The sequence below is a fragment of the Gossypium raimondii genome, chromosome 2 (assembly GCF_025698545.1).
Source record: "Gossypium raimondii isolate GPD5lz chromosome 2, ASM2569854v1, whole genome shotgun sequence".
Classification (NCBI taxonomy): domain Eukaryota; kingdom Viridiplantae; phylum Streptophyta; class Magnoliopsida; order Malvales; family Malvaceae; genus Gossypium; species Gossypium raimondii.
The window spans coordinates 40,167,278-40,191,337 of record NC_068566.1 but is presented as its reverse complement, the minus strand read 5'-3'; the positions used below and the strand labels follow the sequence as shown (position 1 = coordinate 40,191,337).

Sequence of the window (24,060 nt, the reverse complement as noted above, 5' to 3'; positions counted from 1 at the left end):
TTTATTACTAGTCAAAGTCTGCTCCCAGTTCTTGAAGAAGAAAAGGTCTACTCCCACTTGTATTCCCTCCTCGCCTGCTGCCCTCTTCTTCTTCTTCTTTTTGTTTTTCATCTCCTTTGTCCACACCTCTCTACAAAGATGATGATGAAACAAATGAGCCTCTCTTTCTTTCTATTCCTTTACCTCTTAACTTCCTTCTTTATTGCTTCATCGGCCACAATCTCGTTAGGCTCCTCCATCACCCCCTCATCCCCACGCCTAACATGGCACTCTTCCAATTCCACTTTCTCCATTTCCTTCATTCCCTCTGCTTCTTCCAACTCTCTCCTCGCTGCCATCACGTATGCAGGTGGGGTTCCTATTTGGACTGCTGGAAATGGCACCACCGTTGACTCTGCTGGTTCCCTCCGTTTACTCTCCAACGGAGCTCTTCATCTTGTCAATGGTTCTGGCGCTGTCGTTTGGGACTCTGGCACTGCCAACCAGGGTGTTTCCTCTGCTTCCTTGGAAGAATCCGGGGAACTCCGGCTATTGGGCAATGGCAGTTCTGTAGTTTGGTCTTCATTTGACCATCCAACGGATACCATCGTTCCGACTCAGAATTTCACTGTTGGCAGAGTTCTAAGATCTGGGTTGTATACCTTTTATCTTCAAAGGTCAGGGAATTTAACTTTGAGATGGAATGATAGTATTGTTTATTGGACCCAAGGGTTGAATTCTTCTTTTGATGCAAATTTAACTTCACCGAGTTTAGGGTTGCAAACTATTGGTATTTTGAATCTGTTTGATCCTAGTTTGAGTACTGGGTCAATTGTGGCTTACAGTAGTGATTATGCGGAAGGAAGTAATATTTTGAGGTTTTTAAGGTTAGATGAGGATGGGAATCTAAGGATTTATAGTTCTTCTCAAGGTAGTGGGACTATAACTCCGAGATGGTCCGCAGTTTTAGATCAGTGTGATGTTTTTGGTTACTGTGGGAATATGGGAATTTGTAGTTATAATGATACGAGCCCAATTTGCGGGTGTCCTTCAGAGAATTTTGAGTTGGTGGATGTGAATGATAGGAGGCAAGGGTGTAAGAGGAAAAGGGAGATAGAGGATTGTCCAGGGAGTGCTGCTATGTTGGAACTGGATCATGCTGAGTTTTTGACTTATTCGCCTGAGTTGTCTTCTCAGGTTTTCTTTATTGGGATATCAGCTTGTAGATTGAATTGTCTTGTCAGCGCTTCTTGTGTTGCTTCCACTTCTTTGTCGGATGGATCAGGGGTCTGTTACTTGAAAACTACTGAGTTTGTGAGTGGGTATCAGAGTGCATCACTTCCTAGTACTTCTTATGTTAAGGTTTGTGGACCAATATTACCAAACCCATCTCCTTTTGCGGATAATGTAGAGAATGGGAGTGGTTGGAGGGTGCATGGCTGGGTTGTAGTGGTTGTGATTGTGGCTACCGTGTTGGTTTTGATTGCATTGGAAGGCAGTTTATGGTGGTGGTGCTGCAGAAACAGTCCCAAATTTGGGGGTCTATCAGCTCAATATGCTCTTCTTGAGTATGCGTCTGGTGCTCCTGTTCAGTTCTCATATAAGGAGCTTCAGCGCTTAACCAAGGGATTTAAGGAAAAGCTTGGAGCCGGAGGGTTTGGGGCTGTATATAAAGGAGTTCTTGCTAACAGAACTGTTATGGCAGTGAAGCAACTAGAAGGTATTGAGCAGGGTGAAAAGCAGTTTAGAATGGAGGTTGCAACCATCAGTAGCACCCACCATTTAAACTTGGTGAGATTGATCGGTTTTTGCTCTGAGGGCCGTCACAGGCTTTTAGTTTACGAGTTTATGAAAAATGGGTCTCTAGATAACTTCCTTTTTACCACAGAAGAGCACTCAGGAAAGATGTTGAGCTGGGAATACCGTTATAATGTTGCTCTTGGAACTGCAAGGGGAATCACATACCTTCATGAGGAGTGTAGGGACTGCATTGTTCATTGCGATATAAAGCCTGAGAACATTCTCTTGGATGAAAATTTCAATGCCAAAGTGTCAGATTTCGGACTTGCCAAACTTATAAATCCCAAAGACCATAGATACCGAACACTGACAAGTGTTAGGGGAACAAGGGGCTATTTGGCACCTGAATGGCTTGCAAACCTTCCAATAACTTCAAAATCTGATGTTTATAGTTACGGGATGGTCTTGTTGGAGATAGTGAGTGGAAGAAGGAATTTTGATGTTTCAGCGGACACAAATAGGAAAAAGTTCTCTGTGTGGGCTTATGAAGAGTTTGAGAAGGGTAATATAGAGGGAATTGTTGATAAAAAGCTTCGTAGTAAAGATGTGGACATGGAGCAAATAACTAGGGCAATTCAGGTTAGTTTCTGGTGCATCCAGGAACAGCCTTCTCATCGGCCAATGATGGGAAAAGTGGTTCAGATGCTGGAAGGAATCACAGATATTGAGAGACCGCCAGCACCAAAAGCTGCCACCGAAGGTTCTATAAGCGGAACCAGCATAAACGTGAGCAGTAATATCAGCGCTTTCTCAACTTTTGCTGTTTCCGCCCCAGCTCCCTCATCATCATCTTCATTGCAAACAGTTGGGATTTCTCCCTTAGCTTCAGGAATGATTTCTTCAGAAAAGCAGTCATCATCCCTGATACAGCCTGACATGAAATGCTAAAGGTGCATATTAAATGACTTTGGCAGGGCGACCTCTGATCCAGATTTAACGTTAAACCTGTTGTATATAAAATACGAGAGGTGATGTTCATACCATATGTTGTAAAAACATGTTTAAATTGTTACCTTAGCAAATATTTCTAGAAAGACTGAGGCATTGCTGTCAGAGTTGTTGCTTCTACAAGTATGGCCTTAGTTCATTTAAAAACATGTTACTAATAATGTTTAGTGGTGATGTGTGCTACATATATATACCTTATTGTCTGTTACCCATAATTGTGTGTGAAATGCAAAGCAGAAGTTGGTAGCTTAAAAGCATCATGTTGTGCAAAAATGGTTCAAATCGATTCTTGTAGTATGAGTTTTGTGTCAGTTTATTTTGGCAGGCATATACTCCTCAAAACGAATGGATCTGCCACCAGAGGCCAGCATTTTAATCCCTCGAGGAACTTTGAAATGCTAAAATCTGGCTGTGTCATTTGCATTGAAACAAACAGCCAAGGAAAGGTGAGTCTGTGCCAGGGTCATTCCCTTGTTTTTGTATCATTGCTTTACCGTTGGCAACAAGTTCAATTTATATTCTCCCTTTTCCTTTCAGGTTTAGGTTTAGTAATAGTAAGAGATTTTAAGGGACACTTAACACTCAGGTTTAACTTAAATATCAAAAGAAAACAATTGTAGCGCCATCATATTTACATACAATTGTTAGAAAAAAAAAACCAACATTTTGCAAAAACAAAAAGTAAATAAAAAGCTTGCTATGATGATAGCATCAAACTTTATGTATTTTATCAAACAATTCAACATGTTTGATGTTGTTTATACCTGCAAGGTGCTGCTTCTCGTATTATTGCTCTAGTTCAGTATGCTCCCTAAAAAAAAGTAACACAATTTCATAAAGTAAATAGACGTTTTAGCCAGAAGTGAAAGGCAAATGTGGATATGGAGGAGCAAAACATATGATATAAGATATATATAATAATTCAATTTTGGCATTCAAGGGGGCAAACACATAAAATATATACGGTGGTTATTATTTGTTCAGAGACAAACATAAAAGCATACCTTAGTTTTGAGGAGTATTTTGTTGTTACCAACTTGGATGTGCTTGCAATTTAGAAGTTGAGATAAACATCAAAAAATTAGTCTATTCTTCCATTGGATCATTCTTAAGTATTATAACTGTCAAAATGGAGTCCTTATTTTCATACTAATATCTTTCCTTACTCAGCAAAAAAAGTTACTAATTTGTTTCTTTTAACGGTAACACATTATTAGAACAGATGATATAATAACTTTTTAAACCATGCAATTGGAATTGTCACCAATATGACACCCACATGATATAATAAACCATAGCAAAAACAGAAACATACCACTACCACGATAAGGTAAACCCTGAAGCAATCCAAAAAATCAAGAATGAAAATCTCAAAAAAAAAAAAAACTTACTGAAATGAAAAAAGGAAACCCACCGAGATAGTTAAAGAAGAGCAGGAAAACAAATGAAACGGTGAATAAAAAATAAAAAGAAATTGTATCCTACTTAATATAAGTGCCATCCTTTTGGGATTCTTTTTAACTATAGGTATAGATTTTTACTTCTTTTTTTTGTTCTTACTAATAGTGTATCAAATAATTTTCCTTTTAACATATCTTTGAAGCAAAACTAAGGAATCCACTTGCTCACTTTTATTGGATGGCATATCTGTCGCATACAATTAATCAATCATAATCTTGAATTGTATCACCCACGAAATGAAGTGAAAGTGAAACCCATACCTTTTAACTGATGAACCCTTGTAAAATTCTGTATTGTGATAGAATCATAACATTAATGTAATAATTGAAAGCGAGATGCTACACTTTGGCATGGCCAAACTTAGGAACCTGCAAATCAAACTTACCATATTCTCACAGAGAGTAAAGAGAATATAACAGAACATGTAAAAAAAATATAGAGTAGTAGCAGTCACAAACGGTCATCAACATAGTAATTTTTTTCCCCACAGATTTCATCAATTGATTGAAATTGTCAACTATCTATCTTTTCCCTTGACAAAAATCAATTGACTTCATTTTTTTTGCTTCAGGAAGTGTAATCACAACAAATCATCTAACACGACAACCTTAAGCTTTCCCCAAATATAAAAAACACCTTGCTCAAGAATCGGCTTCGTTAATTTCCTATACTCAACAAGACAACAGGCAAAAAGACTTAAACAGGGATTAGCAGTCAATTAAATCCATTGTTAAGCACCCAATTTGTATCCAACAGATATTCCACTGCACCACACTAGATAAGTGAGTTGAAGAGTCTGTGCTCCGTACAATAGTTTTTTATGTCTTCCTATTTATTAGTTACCTTTTAGCATTCAGCTAAAAGCTCAAATAAATGCTACATTCACATGTGATACTACTTGGCCAGATCTGGAGAGAATCTTATTAATTAATTAATGTTTTTTTCCTTGCAACTTCCCAAGGAGACTCTCCAGATCCGGCCAAGTAATTCAACATGTGAATGCGGCATTATTTTAGTTTTTATTATGCAGGGTCATTTTTAGCAAGTCACAATTTATCAAGGCTGAGCCTTGTTTATGCGACTTGTTAGATTTTATACCGATTAAAAACACTCTATTAAGAGTCCGGATTTAGTCCCAAGTAAGAGGAGATTTACTTCTAAATATAAAGCACTTAGAATTCCTAGTCCAATTATGATAAAAAAAAATGTCTGCCTGTTGATTCTTTCATGTATTTTCAAACTAGGTAGAAATAATTTTGATGGAGATTTTAGTACAGATTGGAATGTTGTTTTTCCCCTTCAGCTTCCATTTTATCCTTCTCAAGGTTATGATGCCACACAGCACCCATGATGCCATCTAATCTTTGCATAATGCAGCCACACACCACTCTTTTCTTATAGGATAATTTAAAATCCTAAATAAAAATAGGTTCACTTTTCAATCAGCCTACTTATTAGTAAAATATATCTTTATGTTCACCATTAACAAGAATTGCAAGCAACTAGAATCATCAAATTGAACCAACATTTTGAATCTTCAATTTGGAACTCCAAGTAAACTGTAGAGCCTAAAAGCCTTTCTATATATAACCCTGATAAAATCCCTTCATAACCATAAGCCCCAAACCATTGTACATCTTGAGTGTATAAAGAAGGATAACCAAAAGCCATTGCTTTAACTAAAAAGGTAAATTGTAATCTTAGTCTGGCATTTTATACTTAACTAATATGGCTACCTAATTTGAGCTTCACTCTAGTCATTTCAAGAAAAGCAAAATTGTTACAATATGAAAGCCAGGCAAAAGAATTAAGATCTTAAAATCTAAGAAAACAAACATGCAAAAAGAGGAATATCATATGGGGTTGTAGACTCACCCATAATGATCAAGAATAAATCACAAACCTGGTCAGAAATACCATGAAAGATGCAGGATTTGCAGTTCAGAATAGCCATCCAACAATGTAAAGCGCTGTGCAACTTCAAACAAATAGATATTTTGCACATGGAAGTCTTGTTGGAATCCCTATAATTAAGGATAGAAATCTGATGGTATTGGAATCCCTATAATTAAGGATAGAAATCTGTTGTGATCTCTTGTAAATAGAAACTAATCTCGATTCTTGATTCTTAGGAAATTACGATATCAATTCTGATTCTTAGGGATTAGGATTTATTTCCTTTAAAATGATTATTTTCTCTTTATAAAAGTAAACTAAAGCGGTAGCAATATAATGTAATTTTTCCTCCGAGTGTTTTTACATGGTATCGAGCTATAGGATTCACTCGATCCTATTTTTTCTCTAAATTCCCTTACTAAAATTTCGTGGTTTAGTCCTCCAATGGGTGATATCAATGAGAATTTCTCCAAACCGAGACATCACAAATAACTCGAGATATCAATCGGGAATCACTCAAGGTGAAATTAATTCCTCCCTTATAATCACCAATCATCGGCTAAATGGGAAGAACTTCTTGCAATGGTCTCAATCGGTTCTTATGGTGATTCGTGGTCGTGGCAAATTAGGGTACATCAATGGAGAAATCCCACGACCAACCATGGTGATCCTACTTATGCCACTTGGGAACTCAACAATTCAATTGTAATGGCTTGGCTAATCAATTCGATGGAAGGCCATATAAGCCGCACCTATCTTTTTTCAAAGCGCAAAAGACATGTGGGATGCAATCAAAGAAAACTACTCGAGATCTTGGAAACGCCTCCCAAGTATTTGAAATCAAGCTTAAGTTAAAGGACATCCGACAAGGAACACTCGAGGTAACTCACTACTATAACAATTTGAAAATTTTGTGGCAAGAACTGGATATGTATTATGAGGCGATTGGGGTGAAGGCTTAGAACACAATGAGTTTATGGTCCATCTCAACAATGAACGTCTTTATGAGTTTTTAGCAGATCGAACCGTGAGTTAGATGAGGTCCGTGGCGAATTCAGGTAGATCACCTCTTCCAACGATCGGTGAAGCATTTGCAGAAGTTAGAAGAGAAGAAAAGCGTCGTCTTGTCATGATGGGAGATTCAAAGGAACCTAAACCTATTACTCCAATTTCTAATCGTCCTACTGAAACCTCTGCTCTCATCTCCAAAGGTCCACAGCCACAAAAACGTGCTGGAAATGATTCTGGATCAACAAGACCATGGTGTAGTCACTGCAATCGTGTTGGTCATACAAAAGAAAAATGCTTCAAACTCCATGGCTATCCTGAAAAAAAACAGAAGGATAATAAGACTGCCATGTTATCCTCCACTACTGCTGATGATGTTCTTGATGTTCGCTTAACCAAAACACAGCTTGAGACTCTCCATAAGATACTTGGTACTCCCACTACTCATGGATCTCTAGCAACTCAAGGTACGCCTCAACATTGCTTTTGAATCTAATAATCAATCTCCTTGGATACTCGATTGGCGCCTCGATCACATGACGGTGACTCACGTTGTTTCACACCTACACTCCTTGTCATAACAAATCCGAATCCGCATAGTCGACGGTTCTTACTCACCGTGGTGGAATAGGAGAAGTACAAATGATGAGAATTTTCTCTCGATAAAGTCCTACATGTTCCAAACTTGTCTGTAATTTACTTTCAATTAGTAAACTTACTAAGGATGAAAAAGTTCTTGCTGAATTTTACGCAATTGGTTGTGTGATCTGAAGTAAATCGGGGAGGATGATTGGCCTTGCTAAAGTTGATGATGGACTATATATTTGGAATAAAAACAAGACACAAGGGGATTGGCTCTATCCTTTGCAAAGAGGACACTATTATGTTATGGCACCGTAGGTTAGGACATCAAACTTTGTGTATTTGAAAAACATCTTCATTGTTATTTGAAATAAAAGTATTAATTCCTTGAAGTGTGAAATTTGCCAATTATCTAAACATACCCGTGTGCCATACCCATTAAAACCACATATTCGGTCCCAACCTTTTTCGTTAATCCATAGTGACCTATGGGGAGCCAGTAGAGTGAAAAATATTACAGGGCTAGATGGTTTATAACATTCATTGATGATCATACTAGGGTCATTGGGTCTATCTACTCAAAGAAAAATCAAACACCCAAAGTATTCCAAAATTTTCACTCAATGGTTCGAACCCAATTCAACTCTACCATACATACCCTCCGTCTCGACAATGGGAGAGAATACTTCAACTCGTCTTAAGTCCATACCTTCGACCAAGGCATTATACACCAAAGCTCTTGTCCTGACACTCCTCAACAAAACGGGATCTCTGAGAGGAAAAATCGTCATCTTCTTGATGTGGCTCGAGCCATAATGTTCACTATGAATGTTCCAAAATACTTGTGGGGAGAAGCTGTCCTTACTGCCTGCTATCTCATAAACCGAATGCCATCAAAGATCCTCAATTTCCAAACACCTCTAAATACTCTTTTAAAGGCCTTCCCTCTATTTCATGTCCCTAATCTTTCAGCCAAAATATTCGGCTGTAAAGCTTTTGTCCATAACCATCAACCAAATCAATCCAAACTTGATCCTCGAGCCCACACCTGTATCTTCATTGGATATTCCCCTACACAAAAAGGCTATAAGTGTTACTCACCAACATTGCGCCGAATGTTTGTCTCTCGAGATGTTACCTTCTTTGAAAATGAACCATACTTTGCAGCATCTCATCTTCAGGGGGAGATTTTTAATGAAGATGAGACCTTAATACTCTCCTCATTATACCGCTTTGATCCTACTACTACTATCCCAGATTTAGTTGTTTCCCTATCAAGAAGAATTTAACACCGTCCTTTCCAATGACAATACCTCCACCAAGTACAATGACCACTTGATCAAGGAAAACAAAGAATCTGAGTTTACTCCGACGGAATCGTTCTCCAAACCGATCAAGAAGTGCCAATTACATCTCCAACCGAGGACATTACAAGCGAAGTCCCACCTCCGTCACCATCCATCTATCTTCCAATTGCGGTTCGAAAGGGTACAAGGAGTTGCACTCAACATCCTATTTCTCGGTTTGTATCCTATGGAAATTTATCTAAGTCTTACAAAGCTTTTGTGACTAATGTTGATTCGTAAAAATTCCAAAAATATAGAAGAGGCTCTTGAATCATTTGAGTGGAGACAAGCCGTGATGGAAGAAATGAAGGCCCTCAAAACAATGAAACATGGGAAGTCTCGGATCGCCTAAAGGGAAAAAAACCGTAGGGTGCAAATGGATTTTCACTACGAAATTTAAACCCGATGGCGTATTGACCGATACAAAGCTCGACTTGTGGCTAAGGATTCACCCAAACTTATGGTCTCGACTACAACGAGACGTTTGCACCGTTGCCAAGCTAAACACCATTCGGTCCTGCTATCTCTTTCGCCAACCTTGATTGGCACTTGACTCAATGGATGTAAAAATGCTTTTCTCAACGGGAATTAAATGAGGAGGTGTATATGGATTTCCCACCGTGGTTTGAAGAAAACAAGGACCAAGTGTGTAAGTTGAAGAAGTCCTTGTATGGGTGAAACAATCTCCACGGCGTGGTTCACCGATTTGCAAAAGCTATGACTAGCAGAAATTACATTCAAGGACAGGCAGACCACACCATGTTCTACAAGCACTCGGAAGAGGGTAAATGTTGCATCCTTATCGTTTATGTTGACGATATAATAATAACAGAAATGACTCGGCGAAATTTTGAGATTGAAAAATTTCTTGGTACAGAGTTTGAACTTAAAGACTTGGGGAGTCTTAAATATTTTCTTGGTATGGAGGTAGCAAGGTCGAAAAAGGTATCTTCATTTCCCAAAGGAAATATGTTCTTGATCTCTTGTCGGAAGTTGGTTTCATGGGCGACAAACCGGTAGAAACTCCTATGGAGTTTAACCTCAAATTGGGAACTAATGAGGATGGAGAAGAAATCGACGGGGAGATATCAACGTCTAGTAGGAAGGCTCATCTACCTATCTCACACCCGTCCGGACATAGCCTTGATGTGAGTGTTATTAGCCAAGATATGCATGCCCCGAGGAGAAGCACCGGAGGCGCATATAGATTACTAAGATACCTAAAAGGAACTCTGGTAAAAGCACGTACTTCAAGAAGACTATCAACCGAAGCGTGGAAGTCTACATCGATCTGATCAGGGTGTTACATTAATGATAGGACGCCTACCTGGCGGCTATTGTAGTTATGTTTGGGGTAATCTCGTGGCGTGGAGGAGCAAAAACAATCTGTGGTAGCACGCTTGCGGTCAGAGGCGAGTATCGAGCACTATCTCATGGTATATGCGAAGGAGTTTGGATACAAAGACTTATGGGAGAACTAAAAGTGCCTTTTACCAAACCTATGAAGATGTCTTTGTGACAACCAGTGCATCAACATAGCACATAATCCTGTGCATCATGATCGGACCAAACATGTGGAAATAGATCGTCACTTTATAAAAGAAAAAGTACACTCAGGAGAAGTATGCATCATCTACCTACCTACTAGACAACAAGTTGCACCATTGTTAACCAAAAGTTTGAGCGAAACATGTTTGAAGAACTTAGTGGCAAGTGGGTTTGATTAACATCTACACTCCAACTTGAGGGGAGTGTTGGAATCCTATAATTAAGGATAGAAATCGATGGTATTGGAATCCTATAATTAAGGATAGAAATCATTGTGATCTCTTGTAAATAGAAACTAATCTCGATTCTTGATTCTTAGGAAATTACGATATCAATTCTTGATTCTTAGGGATTAGGATTTATTTCCTTTAAAATGATTATTTTTCTCTTTATAAAGCTGTAAACTAAAGCAGTAGCAATATAACAGAATTTTTCCTCTGAGTGTTTTTACAAGTCTTATGAAAAAATAGGCATTTTTTGAAGGATTCATGATGCAAATTCAACCAATCTAAAGTCAGAGTAGGGGGTTGCTTAATTATTCTCCTGCCAATTCATTTATGTAACCTCTTGACCATAAAATTAGTATTATCAGTTGATTAACTTAAGTGTTATAAAGGTTTCAAAATAAGAACTATAGCATTTTGAGCTTTGTAAACTTGAAGTTAAAAAATTCATACTTGGGAAGCAACTCAACATATCTCATCTTCTAGTTGATGGTTATTTGGGCATCTCACATTTATGATTATTTCCACTTAATACTTTATCATGTCTCATTTTATAGAGCAGAGCAGATACAATTGATCAAAGACTTTGCACCTTACAAAATAATTTTTCATTAATTGCTTGATATTAAAATTGGTCACCTTCAATTACTTTATATGTACTTTTATGTCGTAAAATTTATGTTTATTGTTAATTACTTTCCATTATCATGGGTTTTTTTTTTTTTATAGAGCAAAGCAGATACAGTCAGATCAAAGACTTCGCACCTTAGAGAATTGAATACCATAAAGTTAATGGGAGTCGTTTAAAAATATCATACAGGTAACAAACATCCTACACCATGATTAAGTGTTATAAAAGTTTCAAAACTACAAACCATAGCTATATGAGATTATGTGAACTTGAAGTAAAAACTCATAAAGTCATTCCTTGGGAGACAAATCAACAATGGTCATCTTCTAGTTGATAGTTATTTGTATGTCTCAGATTTATGTTTACTGTTAGTTACTTTCCACTTAATTCTCTATTATGTCTCATTTTACAGAGCAGAGCATATACAATCAAATCAAAGGCTTTGCACCTTACAGAATTTATCATAAATTAATGGGAGTGATTTAGAATTATTCGAAGATAAACATATCAAAAGTCCAATACTGCTTGACTGTTTACTTGGAATTGGAATATCTCAAGTATGACAACTGAACATAGAAACTAACGATGTTTTACATATGAAACATGGTCAAAATTTTTTATAAAGGTCAATTAGAATGTTAGATTAATGTCTCTACAATATTTCATCAAATATGCATGAGGCTTAAGTCAAAACAAGCGGAACCACAGACATTGCTACAAGGACAAAAAGGAAGGCAATGCAACCCAGATCCTATTATTGAAACACCAGAGTGAAGCTAAAATGACAAGACTAACACTTTTTCTTTTCTCTCTCAGGCTTGTTGTTCAAAATCATAAGTAGGTAGAGATGGATCCTAGCAAAATATTCCAGAAAGAAAGTCAAATTTGACACAAAAGATAGTAGGCATTTTCTTGTCCAAGCAAGTGTGTCCTAACATGCAACTCTACTTGGAGTCTTGACCTAAGCTTAATGCTTTTCACAAGGCGATTAGGCACTCCTAAAGTACAAACAGAGAGGTAGTCACCAACCTAGCTAAATACAAGTATTCATAAGAATTCCTAGAATACATTTTAGGAAATAAATAATCGTCAAACTTACATTTCTACCAACCTCCCAATTCTAAAATTTCAGACTACCTCAAATAGCATTTTACCTAAAAAAAGTAAAAGCTTAATTTAACAGAAAATATAAAACAAACCCAGTGTGTAAATAATGCAACATATATAATACCATGCAGTTAAGCCAATTTCAAAAGAGAAAAAGAAACTACAAAGCAAAAGTTTACCCCAAAGCTGAACAAAATCTTACCATATCTACAAAAGATGAGCGTCAAAACCTTCCCACTGAACTTTCAGCCGTTACATTGTCTGCTTCGCCCAAAAAAGGGAGGATGAATTGAAAAATCTATAATAAAAAAGGAAAAAAAGAGAAATTCCACCAATATAAAAAATCATTTCTATCAAGTTTAAAAGAATTGTTATAGTATTAAGCATTGGACCTGAAAATTATTAAAAGATAACTAAAGGAAATTATTTTAGAATTAAAACTAATGAAACACAGCATTTAAATGACAATTACTAGGAAAATTTTTCCTTGAATTCCGGTAAGAAGAAATATAAATGCTTTAAGACAAGAATATCGAACCTCTAATAGGATCACAAATTAAGAGGTTGGAGACAAACCAGCACAGGATGGAGATAATTTCACCCCTTGCTAGTTTGGAGCAGTTCAATAGTCATAACTAGAAGCTTATTCTTTACGCCAATAAACAGTTATCCTCTACCCAGGAAGATCTATCTCTCATAGCTTAAGGCTTCCTTTGGATGGGCAATGCGATTAGCTCCGGTGAGATTATAAACAATGGTGGTGATGAGATTGGGTACTATAGCGGTGATATTAAAACCAGTAGTGGGATGTGTTTGGATTCAAACGTAGCGGTAGCAGTGAGATGAGAATAGAAAATGACTATTAAGGACATTGCATTAAGATTTTATATATGTAAAAATAAATAATCAAAAATTGTATTTTATGTTAAATAATAGAATATATATTAAATTTACATTTATGTTAAATAATAATTGTAGTAATAAATAATTAAAATTTTATAAAAATATTAATTATATTTGCATCTATTTTTTATTAAACATATAACTACTTATTTATGATTAAGTATATAAAATTTATTATTATTTGATTAGACTATTATAAAAGTCAAATTTATATTTTATACAACTAAAAATTATTTGTCTAGGAAAAGGAGTTACACTTTACATGCCTATATAGTGTCGAGTGAAAAGGGATCAAGTGGGCATGCGTTTTTTAATAATAAAAAAAAGTAAAGGGTTAATATGGTAATAAAATGTTATTGTAGCAGCTTTTCCTCAACTGGAGAATAATCTATCAGTGGGCTTTGAGTACTCCAGCACGGTGCAAACATGTAACAGAACTGCACCTTAGGTAATCCAAACAATATTTTATGCTATGGTCGAGACAAAAAGAGAGCTAAACGCACTGTACCCACTGAGCATCCAAAGGGAAGTCTTCAAAAGCTCATCTAAAAGCTACCAAGTAAAAAAAAACACTCTTCCGCTTATGATTCAAAATTTTCTGCTCCTGGATTTCAATTGAATGGCCAAGCAGGCATTTTTGTGATCATATCCACTGGTCCAATCATGTATAGATCCTCAAATAGAATTTATATCCTAGACTTGCCTAGATGACAGAGATCAAATGCTTTCGGCCGATAGGTTTAGCAATCTATAGCACAAACATTTTCCTAGTAACATAATACAGTGCAATAAACAATCTTAGCTACAAATGTGGCAAGGAACTAGTAGTATCCATAATCCTTAACAAGTTGCTTCATTAATATTTTTGGCGTTAAAAAGTTTTATCGGTTAACTGTAACCAGTTCTAAATGTATCATATTTAAACTTAAACATGTGCCCCCGCCTATATTATTAATGGAATTCATTCAAAAGTCAAAGCTGTTTGATTTGAATTAATATTGAGCACTAATATTAGATAGATCACGGTAATTGAAGCGTACTTGAATTACAGAATATAAGAAGCATGTTTTCAGATACACTAAATTTCACATGCAGCTTTAACAATGATACAACTTAGAATTAATTATAGAAAGCAAATGAAGCCACTAGAGGACAACTAGTTTACATCAATATAATAACGAATTTCCATATATACTTCAACACATTATGTGCACTTGTTCTATGTTCTAGTTGACTCATGATAATTTGTAATGACATTCTACTTGAACTTATATTTTCTTCCCTTCAATATTCAAGAGGAAACAAAAGTTGGCAGAGAAAAAACTTCTAGCAATAGAAAGATGATTGGGCAACAACCTTATGTTATAGGAGAAAATAGTGGTGAAGGTTGCATGATCAGTTTAACACTGATTAAGGAAAACATTTGTATAGTTAAATGCCATACAGTGCCACAAAATGACTCTAATCCTAAAACAAATAAAAGAAACCCTGAGCCAGCACGTGATTGAAGAAAGCATGCAAAAGCATATATTGGATATATGTAGGTGCAACCTAATAAGCCTATTGATAAGAAATCGCAATATAGACAAGCAAAATAGGCACTAGTTCAGAACATCCAGATATATCAAAAATATTTTTAAGTAGGTAATGCTGAAGTTGCCACAAAATACTAAAGTCCTAAAAGCAAACAATTATCATATTAAAAAACAAATATAAAAGTAAATCAAAACAAACTTAACTGCCACTGAACATCAGTTCCAAAATCCATCTCCATTAACATGGCAGCAACCTGAAATGACAGGACCAGCATAAACCACCCAGAAGTAGAAAAGAGGCAAGGGTGAGTGACCTACATCACTAAGCGCCAAATACCAAACTGACAAACTCAATCCCAAGCCAATAAGGGAACAACCACAATCTATGAGACAGCATATATCAAGACTTAATATTATTCGAGCGGCTTTCAAATTTTGCATTCTTTGATTTGTTTGAATCATTGTGTAGGGAATGATCACTGGAGGTTCTACAAAACAAATCAACATAAAATAAATAAATAGATTTTTTTACATGTAAGCAGATCAAGGTTTAAATACCACCATGCATAGTATGGAAATAGAACACTTACTGTTTCTGTTTCTTTGCATTTTGTTTGATGATTGCAACCATATCCATAGCCGTCTTCTGGTGCTCCCCTGTTTGTGAGTGCAGGTCCAAGCCTTCAACTGTTTCACAGTCCACTTTACAAATCCGGCACCAACCCATGCTCAACGGTTTTCTCGTTCTCAAAATTTCAAATGAATCCATACCACCCTGAAAATACGATCAGTCAAAAATAGATCAAGAGCACAAACATATGAAACTCAAAGATACACACTTCCCAAGCATACATAGATTATGCTGGATCAGGGGAAAAAAACATGATGAAGGAACAGTATTTTTGCATAACATAATTGACAAAAATTAGAACAAAACCAACACTTAACTGTATAGATTCCACCATCATTAGGAAATTCTGGAAGTGAATAGCTGCTTCTAAATCCTGGCTCACCGAGTCGTGGTTGACGGAAATTTCCAGGCCCATCAAATTCTCCCATTTGTTCATGGCTAGAAAAATCACCAAAGCCAATAGGTCCTTCCATCTGCAACTGACCGGGCAAGTTATTGCGACCAAAATGTTCACCCCTTCTAAAGTGTGGAGGTCTAATATCTGGACCAAAATGCTCTGCCATGTGGTCAGAACTCTCGAACCCACCCCTATGTATATGCCCAGGAAAACCATTGAACCGACACTCCTTGCCATCTATCTCATCACCAGGATATCCTCCAAATCTGTGTGAGGATACACCTGAATATTCTCTTCCTGGACTTCTAGAGACAAAACCATCCATACGACGCCGACCGTAGCCAGGAACTGTTCCAAGAAATTCTGGTCTGCCTAGGGTATCTTCAGGAAGACCAACTGACCTTTCCCCTGCATCATCAGGATGATATGGTGGAAAGAATCGAGGATGACCGGAGCCAATCATAGGATCAAAACTCAAACCACGAGTTTCCTTCTCATGGGCCCATGGTCCCATATCCTTAGCAAAGCCATGAGGACCTCTATCAAGAGGCCTGGATGAGGAGAAGTAGCTCCCATATTTAGGAACAGGCTCAGTGTCCAATTGAGAAGGCCTAGAAAATAGTTTAAGATCTTCGTCAAATTGTCCTCGATCACCAGCAGGATGAACATGATCCAAAGGGTATGGATTCAAATGCTCATCTTGTCTTTTTAACCTTTCACTATCAGCATGATAGTCCAACATATTTGCAGAACGCTGCTGAACCAAATGAGCTTCAGGGCCATATGATGGTGTGCCAAATGCTGGGCATACAAGAGTTTCACTTCGAGGCATCCTAGGAGCACCAGAAGCAGGACCTTGATTATAAGGCCCTTGAGGACCATAACTACTTGGTCCTCTGCCAAAGGAAGAAGCAAAATTTTCAGGTGGAACTGAAGTCTGTCCGGAGGCCTGAGGTCTAACTTGATTGGGAGGAAGTCCTGGTGCTTGTGCATACGAAGGCAGTCCTGGTGGATGTGCTTGTAATGTTGCAGAAGCAGCAGGTTTTTGTTGGTTACTATTAGACCCATAAGGCATCTGTAGGGGCTGGAGTATTCCCTGGTCAACAACTGGAACTGAATGAGAAGGCTGCAGAAAGCTTCCAGGCTGCACTTGACTACATGGAGGGATACCTGTCAATTCATTGCCTGCAGGACCTTTAGCAGTACCTTCATCTTGAGATTTATTTCTTTCTTTCAGCATCTTCCCATTCTGTTCTTCACCAAGATTAGCCTTTTCTTCGACTTTGTGTTCACCATTGACAACATCTTTCTGGTCCTCAATAGCCTCACCCTTGGCCATATTCTTAGACAAAGTATCTCTATTCAATACAAGATCTGTCCATCTAGATTCTTGTATCAGCTTAGTAGATATATCGAACCCACTAGTATTATCCCCAACATCACCGGCAGGTTTTTCATCTATAGATTTCAAATCAGCATTGTATTTTGAAGTATTAGGGTTGACCATATTAGCTCCAAGACTAGATGCGACATCCAACACATTAGCTTCCTTCTTCGCAATTCCCTGGGAAGATAAATCTGCTTCTTGCTCAACCACATTTAAAGTACCATGATCTCCTGGCACCTCTGACATTGGTTGCAAAGTTAACCCAGACTGGTTGTTGGTTCCAAGCATGTTATTCTGATAAGAAGATAGCTGGTTCACACCAAGCTGCAAAGGCTTAACCAGCATCCCAGGTGCAGAAAGTGGATATGGCTGTGATTGTAGTCCATGATTTGGTGTCAAAGGTCTCCCGGCAAGATTAGGTCTTTGATAGGGCTGCACAGCATGCAATTCTGCAACATTTTGCTGCGGTTGTGGATAGGCATGAGGAGGCTGCAGAAAGGACTGAGGGGGACCTGGGGGGCATATTTGAGATTGCAATGACTGTTGTTGCTGCACAAAAGGGCCTTGCTGATGCATTTGAGGCTGAACCAAGCCCATCGGTTGGGTTGACAGAGGTTGCTGCTCCATATATTGCTGAGGCATAATTGATCCGGGAGGCTGCATAACTGATTGTGGTTGAACTGAATGTGGATGTTGAAGAGAATGATAATGAGCTTGTTGCAGCATAGGACCAGGTAAAGGCAACAAACCAGGCTGCTGTTGGTTTGGAATTGGAGCATGAGATTGGGGCGGGCGAATCTGAGGAGGTTGCTGAGGGTACGAATTCTGCTTTTCAGCAGGATGTTGCAGTGGATGAAGGCCACCTTGAGCAGGCATATGCAAGGGATTTTGTAGTGTTACCAGCTGCATTTGCTGGTGAGGCTGCGATTGTGAATAAGACTGATGACCAGACACTGCCTGGGCTGCAGGGTGCTGTGTCTGAGTCAACAAATTTGGATTCAAGGGCTGGCTTGGTTGAGGATGTCGCTGAAGCTGGGGCTGGGGAGGGGGCCGAGGCTGAAGCTGCTGAGCCTGTGGCTCAGCTTGAGAAGCAGGATGAAGCTGGGGCTGTGGCAGTTGCATCTGGGAATGAAGCTGCTGATACTGAGGTATGTGCCCATATTGCTGATGAGGATGAGCTTGAGGAAGTGGTTGAACCTGAGGTTGTGAATGGCCCTGGGTTGTTGGGTAAGTTTGTGCTGGAATTTGAGAGTGTGGTGGCATTGTAAGCTGAGGTTGCTGTTGTTCATTGGTTGGTGCCTGGTTCTGCGGTTGAGCAGCCACAGGAACCTGATCAGGTAAGTGTGAATGAGGCTGGGCCTGTGGTTGCGACTGAACCTCTGGTTGAGGTAGAGGTTGTGTCTGCAGGTACACTGGATTGTGTCCAGTCATTTGTTTTGCATTAACCTGCAAAGGTTGCTGCTGTGGTAATGCCTGCTGCTGATATGGATAGTAATGTTGATAATACGGGTCATATCCAGAATAATGCTGGTAGTATTGCTGAAACTGTTGTTGCTGCTGTTGAGACCACTGTTCTGAAGTAACCATAGCAACCTGGGAGATGGCATGAGACTGAGGATTTGGATTAGCCTGCTGATTGAGGTCCTGTACGGGTGTATTGGATGTTGTAGTTTGAGATGCCTGGGCCTGAGAAGCAACCTGAGTATGATCAGCAGCAGCAGCAGTGCCCGATGCTGAAATTTCCTGACCACCCTCAGCCTTCTGTGCCTGAGGCTGCACCATCTGTCATTAAAAATATGCATAAAAGTCAAACTTAAAACAAATGCTACATAAAACATGGTCCAACATCAACACATCGACTCAATATACTCACAAGGCAATTTTGTGCATGTTCTTGAACTTGACGATGCACAATCTGAACACCACACCGATTACATACAACAGGAGAATTGCCAAATACACACCCAGAGCAATGAGCTGTACATTCAGAAAGCGGACCCTGCCATGTGCAGCCACTCCTATGGTAAAGACAATGAACAGTGATCTTCCCAATGGTTTCCGCAAGTGCCTGATTTGACTCAACAAGAGGCTGTAATTTTGAGGTAGGGGAAAGGTCAATGAGAAGGAAATAATAATTTTAAGAATCAATCAGAACCAGTCAGCACAGTGTAGGATCTGTACCATAGAATCAGCTTCTGTTACCAAATAACCATCATAAGGACAAGCTCGAGTAGTGCTGACAACGTAGGTTAAACACGGTTTGCAGTAAAGATGGGTGCATTGCGACTGTAATGCTTCATTTGGGTAGACTAGCAGGCGACAAACAGGGCAGAAGTACTCTCCAGCCAGAGATTGGATGTTCAGTATGCACTCATTATCAAATCCCATTCCGTCCAAGAAATTTGTCTTCAACTCCCAATGAGCATCTGAAAACAAAAAGAAATGAAAAAAAAATCATCGTTTCTAGAGTAGAAGCATCAGTAAAACCAACAATGTGACGATCAACAAAATCAATGCAGTTAAGAAGACAAGATAAACAATCAGAATCAACAAACAGTGAGCAGAACAAGTAAAAATTAATCAAATTTTATCAATCTTCGCCACTGATTAAAGTTTTATCTCATAGAACCTAATAATAAATCAAGCTAATAAAAGAAATCAAAATTGATACTCATGCTTAAGTGAACCAGAGAGAGTAATTTTCAACATAATACAAAGAAAAAAAAAACATTTTACCGCTAACTTGTCAGTTTTGAACTTTTTAACAGTAGCTCGAAAGGGAAGAGAAGATCGTATACCTGAAGTCTCCACTTAAACCCTAAATCAAACAGCACCGGCAAACCTATAAACAAATTAAGGGCTTTTTTTAAGGATAAGAGAATAATAATGACAATAAGGTAGAGTAAAATGAACGCCGATGATGCAAGGCCGTTGACGAAAATCTTACCTCGTAGAAGACGAAGAGCGGCAGAGAGAGAGAGGAAGAAAGACTGAAAGAAACAAACTAGACAGGACTCACCGTAAAGATTAATTCAACAACAGCAATGCGATTTAATCCGCCATTTAGAAATTCTATTTCTTTTATTTCAGGGATGGCATGCATGTAACGCATAAATCATAAATGTGTGAAAAATATTCCACTACGTTGTATTGTTATGGGTACAGGTGCTCATCACTGGGCTGGGCCGGGTTCAACAAAAAATTTAGGCTTAATTATTAAATATTGGTCCAGTTTGACTTGGGAAATTGACTTAAATTTTTGTTTAAGTCCAACACAGATAAAAATGTTAAAATTTGGATATGGCCCAATCCGTTCGTATTACCTTTTTATATAACTTTAAATATATATATAATACATCAAAAATATTAACAAAAAAAGTAAATATTTTCTAACAAATTGAAAATAAATTTTAAAAATATATGTATATTTAAATAACATTCATATGGACATAACTTAACAAGCAAATGCCTTCAAAATAATAACAATATTAACAATAAAATAAGTATTATACAATATTCAAACAATAGCAACAAAATAATAATAACATAATAGTGAAATGGTAACAAAATAAGGAGAAAATAACATTAAAACAACAAAAAATAGCATATTTTTTTGTCATTTTGTGAATTTGGGCCGGGCCGGGCCTGAGCCAAAAATGTCTTACTTGAGGCTTGACTCGTTTTTTAAACGGGTTTTATTTTTTTCCCAAGCTCATTTTTTAGGCCTATATTTTTTCCCAAGCCCTCCCACTTTTCGAGCGGGCCTTCGAGCCGGGCCGGGTGGCCGGGTCCATGAGTAGGTCTAGTTATGAGTGGGTGAAAATTAGAATATTTATATTTAATTTTAATTATTTTTTATGTTTTTTATATAATTTGAATTTTAAAAGTTATTTTTATACAATAATGATAAGATTTTGTTTTTTAAAATATAATTATATTATATTTAATTAATTTTATTTAAATAACCTAAAAAAATTATGATTGAGAGATGATTTTATATACACTTTGACCTATTAAATAATTAATTAAATTACATAATGTTTATTATTAATTTTATTAATAATCGTATTGTCTAATAAATTTTTTGATGGCGTATTATATATAATGATTTGATTTTAAGTTTTACTACTTATTTAAAAACTTTTTTCTTGAGTATTATTGATAATTTTATATATAATAATAAATTTTTTAAACTTCAAATTAGGTAGATGCATAATTATAAATTATACTATTAAACATGACATAAAAATATTATATAATTAAACTCTATCACTCAAAAACGTATTATGAATTATAATTACAAAACATGTAATTACTGAAGTTATATGATTATCTATATCTATGCTTGAGAATGTCCTCTTTTAATTATATATCAATGGTGAATTTACAATTTTGGTATTTATATTATATTTGAAATTAATATTTAACCTCTACATAAAGACATAACTTTTAAGAATTGTTAACGCTTTTGAAATTATTTATTAAAATCAAATCCATTGTAACGTTAATTTTTTTGTTACATGGCTATCAGATAAATCCATGAACCGAATTAGGCTTAAACAAGGATATAGATATTGTCTCTGTCCAGACCTAGTCCAGCATGAAATATTACCTTGAAATTTTGTTCAAACTTGACCCTATATAAAATAGGGTAATTCAGGCCTAGCCTAGTCGGACTCAATTAAAAGTTAGAATTTTTTTTTCAAATTGAAATGTAAGTACAAATTTACGATTAAATATTTATTTTAATAATTCACAAATAAATATAAAAATAATTACTTATAGATACTGTCATTCCAAAAATTTAAAAAGAAAAACTTAAAAATTCAACTAAAATTGCATATCAAATTCATTGAATTTCACATTCCAAATTAGAAAAAGAATGCATAAAATTTGAATAGCAGTAAAGAATTGGATCAAATATAAAGCTGTTTTGTTGCCACTGGAACTACTGCTGGAGTATGTTTAGTTCTTAGTAAAAACATGATTCCATATTAAGGTAATTTGTGTTATTCAGGTCAGAGTTAATATACTACATAAATTATATTTTCTTTTGAATTAATATGCATCCTTTAGGAATCTGAGTTATATATACCATAAACACATTAAACCCGGTTTAGTTTAACATTGCTTTTCAAAACTGCATTTTGGTCCAAAAGCACTTTTGAGTAAAAATTAAATTTTTTTTGTTTCGGCTAAAAAAAGTGTTTTTACAAAGCATTTTTTCCCCAAAAACACTTTTGAGAAGCTCAAAAATAATTTTTTTAGTAATGTTTTTATCTCAAAAGTATTTTTTGTCCCAAAAATACTTTTTAAACTCAACATAAAACATTAAGTTTGTATATTAAATCCAACACAAGTAAGGATGAATTTGGGTTTGGGTTTTATTTTTTAAGGATGGGTTTTGCCTTTGAGTTAAATAATATTTTGATTTAGTTGATTTTATATATTAAATTTTTATAACTACACTTTTTTTTAAATATATATATAATCGGGTCAGGTCGGGTCAACCTCAAACTTAAAAAGCTTTATTCAAGGCCCGGTCTGAAAAGAAAAACAAGCTTATGCTTTTGTTCGAACCCATTTCTCGGGTTTTTTCTACTTGTTCAAGCTTTCCTATGTTTCGAGCGGGCTTTTAGGTTTGAGCAAGTAGCTTGACCCTTGAACAGCTCTAATGGCTATGAAGTGTGTGTGTTTTTTTTAATTTCAAGATGACACACCAACAAATTTTAATAGTATTGACAACTGGATTTAAATTTTTAAATTTAAAAAGTAAAAGAACTAAGTTCTTGAATCTGATACCTAGAGGTGATAATGAGTTGGGCTACTTGGCCCGGCCCGACGGCCTGCCCGAAAAATGGGAGGGTTCGGGCAAAAATATAGGCCTGAAATATGGGTTTGAGCAAAAAAATGAGGCCCGTTTAGAAAACGGGCCGGACCTCGGATAAGACTTTTTTGGCCTAGGCCTGGCCCGACCCGGCCTGAATTATATATTAAATGTTTTTTTATTTTTAATCAAATATACTTTTTATTAAATATATATTTTTTGGAATTTTAATCAAAATTATATATTAAAAAAATATATTTTATTTTTAATCAAATATGGGTCGGGTCGGGATTAGCAATTTTCTTTCGGGTCGGGCTGGGCCCAGGCCTAAAATTTTGTTTGGATCCCGCCCGACCCATGATCACATCTACTGATACCTCCCTCTTTTTGCTTTTTTTAAGATTATTCATCATTAGTCAAAAATTAGTTTTGGTCTCTATACCATGCTCAAATTTAAGATTTAATTTCTATATTTCAATTTTTTATATAATTCGGTACATCAACTTTTATAATGTCATTAGTTAGTTTAAATACTTTATTTTGATTAAAATATTGGCGTAACTTTAAAGAATTATTAATGCCGTTAAATTTATCTGTTAAATTAAAATTTATTGCAATATCATTTTTTGTTACATGGCTATCAAGTGATTTTTTTTAAATTTCAAAATGTCACACTAACAAATTTAATATAAGAACCTTGATTGTGTTAACAACTGAATTTATATTTTAAATCCAAAAATAAATGGATTAAATTCTTCAAATTCAATTACACAAGAACTTAAAACATATTTTAACTTTCAAATATTTTCTCAAAATTTGATCCATAAATATAATTAACCTAACGCGAAGC

At 36.5% G+C, this 24,060-nt stretch overlaps 2 protein-coding genes across 2 annotated transcripts; one reads left to right on the top strand and one right to left on the bottom strand.

The window, feature by feature from the left end:
- LOC105788739 (G-type lectin S-receptor-like serine/threonine-protein kinase At1g34300) lies at positions 1–2,942 on the top strand. The gene has a single exon (XM_012615777.2). It carries the CDS (start codon positions 139–141, stop codon positions 2,665–2,667), a length of 2,529 nt encoding a protein of 842 aa, XP_012471231.1. The 5' UTR covers positions 1–138; the 3' UTR covers positions 2,668–2,942.
- LOC105788743 (uncharacterized) lies at positions 2,272–20,491 on the bottom strand. The gene is made up of 10 exons (XM_052627510.1): positions 20,331–20,491; positions 20,182–20,225; positions 19,565–19,809; positions 19,257–19,472; positions 15,917–19,165; positions 15,559–15,743; positions 15,287–15,456; positions 15,173–15,222; positions 12,733–12,828; positions 2,272–4,556 (listed from the first exon to the last, which is right to left on the bottom strand). Exons 3-7 carry the CDS (start codon positions 19,769–19,771, stop codon positions 15,369–15,371), a joined length of 3,945 nt encoding a protein of 1,314 aa, XP_052483470.1. The 5' UTR covers positions 19,772–19,809; positions 20,182–20,225; positions 20,331–20,491; the 3' UTR covers positions 2,272–4,556; positions 12,733–12,828; positions 15,173–15,222; positions 15,287–15,368.
- Positions 20,492–24,060: the final 3,569 nt, after the last annotated feature.

Coding starts and splice junctions, on each gene's coding strand:
- LOC105788739 (XM_012615777.2), top strand. CDS start 139: ATGATGATGAAACAAATGAGCCTCTCTTTCTTTCTATTCCTTTACCTC.
- LOC105788743 (XM_052627510.1), bottom strand. CDS start 19,771: ATGGGATTTGATAATGAGTGCATACTGAACATCCAATCTCTGGCTGGA. Junction 19,166..19,256: donor AACATGCACAAAATTGCCTT/GTGAGTATATTG, acceptor TTTTAATGACAG/ATGGTGCAGCCTCAGGCACA. Junction 15,744..15,916: donor ATGATGGTGGAATCTATACA/GTTAAGTGTTGG, acceptor TCGTATTTTCAG/GGTGGTATGGATTCATTTGA.